General features: G+C 40.3%; 1 protein-coding gene across 1 annotated transcript in view; it reads right to left on the bottom strand.

Moving 5' to 3' along the window:
* Positions 1–1,240: 1,240 nt before the first annotated feature.
* Positions 1,241–6,968, bottom strand: part of ATP8B (ATPase phospholipid transporting 8B) — a 41,923-nt gene continuing 36,195 nt past the window's right edge. Inside the window, exons 18-23 of the mRNA XM_028171736.2 lie at positions 5,980–6,131; positions 4,701–4,924; positions 3,802–4,027; positions 2,994–3,097; positions 2,253–2,426; positions 1,241–1,907 (exon numbers count right to left, since the gene is read on the bottom strand). Coding sequence (XP_028027537.2) covers positions 1,557–1,907; positions 2,253–2,426; positions 2,994–3,097; positions 3,802–4,027; positions 4,701–4,924; positions 5,980–6,131 — 1,231 coding nt within the window. The 3' untranslated portion in view covers positions 1,241–1,556. The remainder of the gene's footprint in view (positions 1,908–2,252; positions 2,427–2,993; positions 3,098–3,801; positions 4,028–4,700; positions 4,925–5,979; positions 6,132–6,968) is intronic.

Genomic DNA, 6,968 nt, shown 5'->3' with positions numbered 1-6,968 from the left:
TTTGGATCACTCGTAATTAACACCACAATAGAAACAATAGGAGTTTTTTTCTCCTACCTACGCCGAAAGTTCGGTTTTCGTCCCGCTGTACAGGGAAGACAGTGTAACTTTTTCTCCCTGAGTACAAGTGCGCATGCGCGTTAGTATCTACGTCTGCTCTCACGCACCTAAAATTCTCCGCCATTGTGGTAATTTGCAATATTGTGTTTAGTGTAAAAGTGAAATAAACAAAAGGCAATAAAAGTTAATACTGAAGTACTAAACAAATGTGTTCATCAGACAGTTCTTGTTGAATTAGTAGTAGTTTATTTAATAATTAAAAAACAGTTAAATTGTTATTTTATGAGAATGGGGGGCTCCGCCCCTCCTACACCCTGCCAGGGCTTGGCCCCTGGACTCCACCGGGGCTTCGCCCCTGGACCCCGGCTCGGTACTCTACGAACTTTCGGCCTGGTAGGAGAAAAAATAGTATGTGCACCGCGGGAAAAAAGTAGGACATCTCACCCGCGTGTTGGCCCGCGAGAGGAAATGTCCTACTTTTCTCCCTTGGTGCACAATGTACTATATTGTTGCAGCGGTTTACACATTTTTAAGCTAAGCACATTTTTTTTGTCTTATGTATTTTCGGCGGTAAAATAATCTCGTGTCACAAACTATCTTCTTTTTTCCACCTCTCGTGTGTTCCGGCTTACGCATCATAAAAAGGTGCGTTGTTAAACGCCACACATCTATACCTAAAATTTAACGCGTTCGCAATATTTTAAGATCTAAAGCTAAATACCTAAGATAAAACATTTTTTTTAGATTAACGACATTAATGACACTGGAACTTGTTTCAAAAACACTTCTTCCTGTTCTTAATAACTTTGCAGAGGAATTTAGTAAATCCTCTCAGGTGTGGAATATTTAATTAAGGAAAATAAATTTCATTGCAAAGACGATGTTGGTATGATACCAGTATAGAGTGTATTTACCATTTGTATATCTCACGAGACGGTGTACCACCAGTAAATTGTGGTGCCTATTATAAAAGTGCGCAAAGAGGTTGTGGGCACCGATGAAAAATTAATCGAATTTCAATGTTATTGAGACTTCACGTTATGTCTTTTCTATTAAGCAAAAATACCGGTAGTCGCTGACTGAAAACTCGTAAAAATCTATAAAAGTATAGTAAATTAATTATTATCTCTATCTTTTACCTGCGTGTAAAATGAATATTTAAAAAAAACAGGTTACGTAAGAATTATCATTTTATTAAAAATCGATTCCAAAGCAAATGTTCAATATAATATTCACATGCAGTTAGAACGCAACATTTCAATAGCTTCGCTTTACACTTTGTACAGGTCACGTAGGTAATTTACATCGGTACAAAATAACACAATCATTCGATAACATCGTTCCGAGGCGTTCAACTTCCGAAACGTCAAAGAACTTAACTAAAACATAATAAATTAAGGTAATAATACTCGAGGAGCTTTGTCAGCGCCGGGCTCCGATATTCTGTATCCGACCGATCGAAATAGTGTTGTCGATGGCGGTCACAGGCCTCCGGTTCACAGGTCGACCGTATCAAGGTTCTGCGTGGGCGCCTTGGGCTCTGGTGGCGGCGAGGAGGGGCGCGCGTGGAACTTCCCGGGCAGCGAGGCGAGCGCGGAGAAGGCGGCGTCGGCGTGCGGGATGCGGCGCATGATCTTGCCGGACGTGATGAGACGGCCGAAGCCCTCCTGGTGCGCGAAGGCGTACCCGGAGCGCACGGAGCGGCGCGCGCGGCGGGCGGAGGGAGTGCGGGGGGCGGGGGCGGCGCCGCGCCACCGCTGCCGCAGCCGCAGCCGCTCCGCCAGCGTGCCGCGCGCCCGGGCGCTCGCCAGCCGCCACGACACAACCGGCACCATCAGGATTATCATCTGCACGAATCGAAACTTGTCTTAATATTCGCGACTGGCGATCTCTCTATTAATCACTACATAATAATAATATAAAAAATCAAAGAATGCAATCGTAATGTTGGACAATTAATTAGATAGAGCTTTAGCTTAGCATTACCTCTTAAATACAACAAACATGTTTAGGATCAACCGTAACTGTTAGCAGCAACCTTTAACCTAGTTTTAATATAAAGAAATTTCGTTTGAACGCTATTTAAATTGTGTAGCCTGTAATTTGATATATAGTTTCCAGATAATGAATCCAATATCGACGCCATATATCATAATAATAATGTTTTTTTGTAAACACAAAACCATACTAACGGTCAATACGGCCGTGAACCAGAAGGTGGGTTGCGTGAGCGCCACGGTGAGCGAGCCGACGTACGGGCCGCCGATGGCGTAGTTGTAGAAGTAGTCCAGCACGAAGTACGACACGAGCGAGCCCCAGATCGTGACGTGGTTGAACACGGTCCAGTACGTCGTGTCCAGTGCAATCTGGTGCAATTATAAAAAAAAAAGTTTTATATTATCTATGACGTAGCATGTGCTAAAACATATTCGGACTTTTTGGCGGGAACGCGAGGAGTGAAGTTGTGTGATTTGTTTTATTTTGTCTATTTAGTGTTTATTCAGGTTTAAATGTGTAATAACGATGGTTTATTAACTGTTTAGTATCTGTGAAAGTGCACAAATGTGGAAAATGAAACAAAGCCGCTGAACGTAACTTCTCGGTATCCTCCCAAAAAGTCCAATGAAAAAATCCACTGAATCATCTTCATTTCATTTCACTCTATATTATCATTTTTCATAAAAATAAGAATATAAATTATAATAAGACATAACTTAAAGGTCTTAGTTACCAGGTCATAAAATCCCTTAAAAAAATGAATGCTAATAACACTCTTTTTTTACGAGTGTACATGCGTGAAAGTTCACCTGCGGCTATATTCATTCTGTTAATTTTGTGTCACAGTGCGCGCGCATCGTAAAATTCCACTCTCAATTTTTCATAACGCGCCTAAAGAAATATAACTTCAAAAACATTGTTATTTAGTTATTAACCTGAGTTGTATTATCTATTATCAGTATCGTGGCCACTACGCTGCCCAGGAGCATGTGGTCCGACAGCACCCGCCCGTCCGCCGCCAGCCCATCGTTGTATGTACCTGTAGTCAACATTAGCACTGATTTCTTTTGAATCTGTTTTTTTGTTATATTAGCACAGGAATATATGTATATTTATGTATAAACATGTACTAATGATAAGTTAACAAAAAAATATATAAAGCAATTAATTACCTCGTAGTCAGTGATTGTATTCAATTGAATTTGGTTAGATAATTGAAATTTATTATTAGAATGGATAGAATACGGAAGAATATGTTAGAAGAAGTCTGAAAGTGGTACCTGTGACAGAGAAGCTGAGAAGTGCGCATTTGGGATGGTATGGACATGTGATGAGACGAGATGACCATGAGGTTGGTAAGAGAATGTTAGCTATGAATGTGGAAGGATATAGAGGAAGAGGTAGACCTAAGAAGAAATGGATGGATTGCATGAAAGACGATATGTGTAAGAGGAGAATGAGCGAAGAAATGGGATATGATACAGGAGTATGGAAGGAAAAAACATGTTGCGCCGACCCCAGACGACTGGGAGAAGGGCAGGAGAATGATGATGAATTGAAATTTATTATTCTTGTAGCAGTCTATAAAAGACCGAGCAAACCCAAGCAAAAATATTCAAGGCTAGTGCAAAAATCTTTAAGTCTCATCACTCGAAAAAACACATTTCGAATTGACGGCGAAAAAAACATTTATACGTTGGAATGAGACTGTCAGTTGAGAAGCAATCAGATCCGTTCGATCACCGTAAGGGATGAGGAAGAGCACGAGCGAGGTGAAGCAGCCGTGCAGCGTGGACTTGATGAACTCCGTCTTGTTGAAGAGCTGGCTGGTGTGTCCCGGCGCGTACAGCTTCGGGAACTGCAGCGACGTCGCGTCCGACACGTCCTGCTCGAACACGCCCAGCGCCAGCACCGGCAGCGACGTGTAGAACAGGTTGTACACCGAGATGAACATCTCGTCGAACACCGTCTGCACACAACACGACACGCCTTCTTGACACAATTCTAACTTCTAGGAACGACTACATAAGGTTCTTACTTGTACTGACTGACATGCTCTTAGTCTTCTTAGATGGGTGGGTGGAAGAGCTCTACCGACGACCGCTCTACATCTACCTTGAAATATCAGTTCTGAGGTCTCACGTATAGTTACAACGGCTAACCCCACCCTTCAAACTGAAACGCATTACTGCTTCACGGCAGAAATAGGCAGGGCGATGGTACCTACCTGCGCAGACTCTCAAGAGGTCCTACCACCAGTGATTATGCAAATTATATTTTTGCCGGTTTGATTTTTATTACACGATGTTATTCCTTCACCGTGGAAGTCAATCGTGAACATTTGTTCAGTACGGATTTCATAAAAAAAAAATAGTACCCGCCTGAGATTCGAACACCGGTGCATCGCTCAATACGAATGCACCGGACATCTTATCCTTTAAGCCACGAAGACTTAAATGACGACGTCAGCGATGTTGAAATAGGCTTCACTTTGTATGAATTAACATTGGAAATTGGGCTTTATAGGTATAAGGACCAACCCATAAAAGGTATGAATTTTAATGCCACGAGCATAGCATAAAACTACAAATGCGACCAGATATATTATTGTTTATATAAAAAAGTAATTTGATCACACATACCTGCGCACTGAATCCACAGAAGAACGCGAACCAGAAATGGCAGACGGTGAATGCGAAGTTTTTGTAGAAGAAATATCTTAGGAATTTACACATCCGGTAGTAGGACCAGCGCCCGTGCACCAGCAGCAGGCGCTGCAGGAACCGGAACTGGGCTATGGAGTAGTCCGACGCGAGCACCGCCTGCATGCCCTCTTGGCCCGATATGCCCACGCCGATGTGGGCCGCTGGACATAAAATACATTCTATTCAATTCACATATTACGCTTTCAACATAATGTCAGTTAAAACGTCAACTGAGCTACCTCCTTTTGTCTTATTTTTCTTTCTTTTATTTATTTACCTGTGATGGGTGTAAAAGGTAAGTAATAAATGATTTATTATTATTGGTATGGTGACTATGAAACATTGCACTACATGAAAGTTTCATAGTCACAATACCGGAATTCCTGTCAATCACTACCCTGACCGATGAATCAAACAAAAATAAATCTTTAATATAATATACAAAAGGACCGGGTAATTATGCGTTACTTTTTAATGAAATAATTTCAATTCGGTGAACGATAAGCATACTTTTAGAAGACAAACAAACAAGTTTTGTTTTTCTATTATGAATCTATATTACAAACAGCTAAAGACAAATAGTCAAATATATATATATATTTTTTTTATTGCTTAGATGTGTGGACGAGCTCACAGCCCACCTGGTGTTAAGTGGTTACTGGAGCCCATAGACACCTACAACGTAAATGCGCCACACACCTTGAGATATAGTTCTAAGGTCTCAGTATAGTCACAACGGCTGCCCCACCCTTCAAACCGAAACGCATTACTGCTTCACGGCAGAAATGGGCGGGGCGGTGGTACCTACCCGTGCGGACTCACAAGAGATCCTACCACCAGTAATTACGCAAATTATAATTTTGCGGGTTTGATTTTTATTGCACGATGTTATTCCTTCACCGTGGAAGTCAATCGTGAACATTTGCTGAGTACGTATTTCATTAGAAAAATTGGTACCCGCCAGCGGGATTCGAACATCGGTGCATCGCTCGATACGAATGCACCGGACGTCTTATCCTTTAGGCCACGACGACTTCAAAATACAATTATCATCGCTACAAAATTCAGTGTCAACTGAATTTTCTATCTTTTTTCTTTGTTTGTATTACAGCTTTAGTGTCATCAATAGATAAATCAGAAGTTAACACAATATGTGTGACATTTGACATCTGACAGCGTTTGACATACATGAATGAAGAGATGGTGTGAATATTACCTTTAATCATGGACACATCGTTGGCTCCGTCGCCTATAGCCAGCGTCACGGCTTTTCTGCTTTTCTTTATTAATTCTACCACCATCGCCTTTTGCAGCGGAGTCACTCGACAACAGATCACAGATCGACAGTGTAGTACTACTTCTAAAAATCTGAAAGAAACAAAAACCATTAGATGTATTTATAGCTAAGGAAGATTTCTGCTTGTGTTCTGTATTAGTATCGCCTGAGCTTTCGACTTATTATACATCTTTTAAAGAAACAAATGTCTTTTTAGGAGTCTGAGTAAGAATGCAAAAAACGTTTTTGTGCACATTTATTACATAATGTGCATTCTGTTTTATTAATAATTTAACCAACATATATAAATCAACGGTAATTTCTATGAAACTAAATTATATATTGAGTGATCATAGGTAAGTTGTATCATAGTTGTATGTTGTATTATAGGTAACTTAGCATACATTAATCTAAGGATCAAAGACTGCTAAACTCTTTGACGCATTTTTTGCATTTCGTTCATTTCAATGTAATATATTAAAATCATTAAAGTAATCTGACGAATCCATTTGTAATGATTTAAATAAGACAGTCAATAGGAACGAAAAAAAAATTTTTCTTTAATAATTTATAGCTAGAAAGAAATACATGAACTTCAAATAATTTTTTTAGAAGACTTTCAATTAAAGTCGACTGATACTTTGACTTCACGGCTCCGATAACCTCTTACATTTTAGTCGGAGACTCGTTCACCGATCCAAGCAACGAAACTAACAAGCTATCCGTAGACTTACGGCTCTAACGGCCGCCTGGAGTAGTGTTAAGTGACATGGTCACTACACGAGGGGGTCGCGGGTTCGAATCCCGCCAATGGAAGATATATGTATGATAAATATAAAATGTATTTTTCAGGGTTAAGTAATGAATAAATGGTAAATTATATAATATTATAATATCTTGCACTGCACTAAAATTCGCATGTCAAATAA

This window comes from Bombyx mandarina, chromosome 21 (genome assembly GCF_030267445.1).
Source record: "Bombyx mandarina strain Sakado chromosome 21, ASM3026744v2".
NCBI classification, from domain to species: Eukaryota; Metazoa; Arthropoda; class Insecta; order Lepidoptera; family Bombycidae; genus Bombyx; species Bombyx mandarina.
This window is presented reverse-complemented; position numbering and strand designations above follow the sequence as displayed.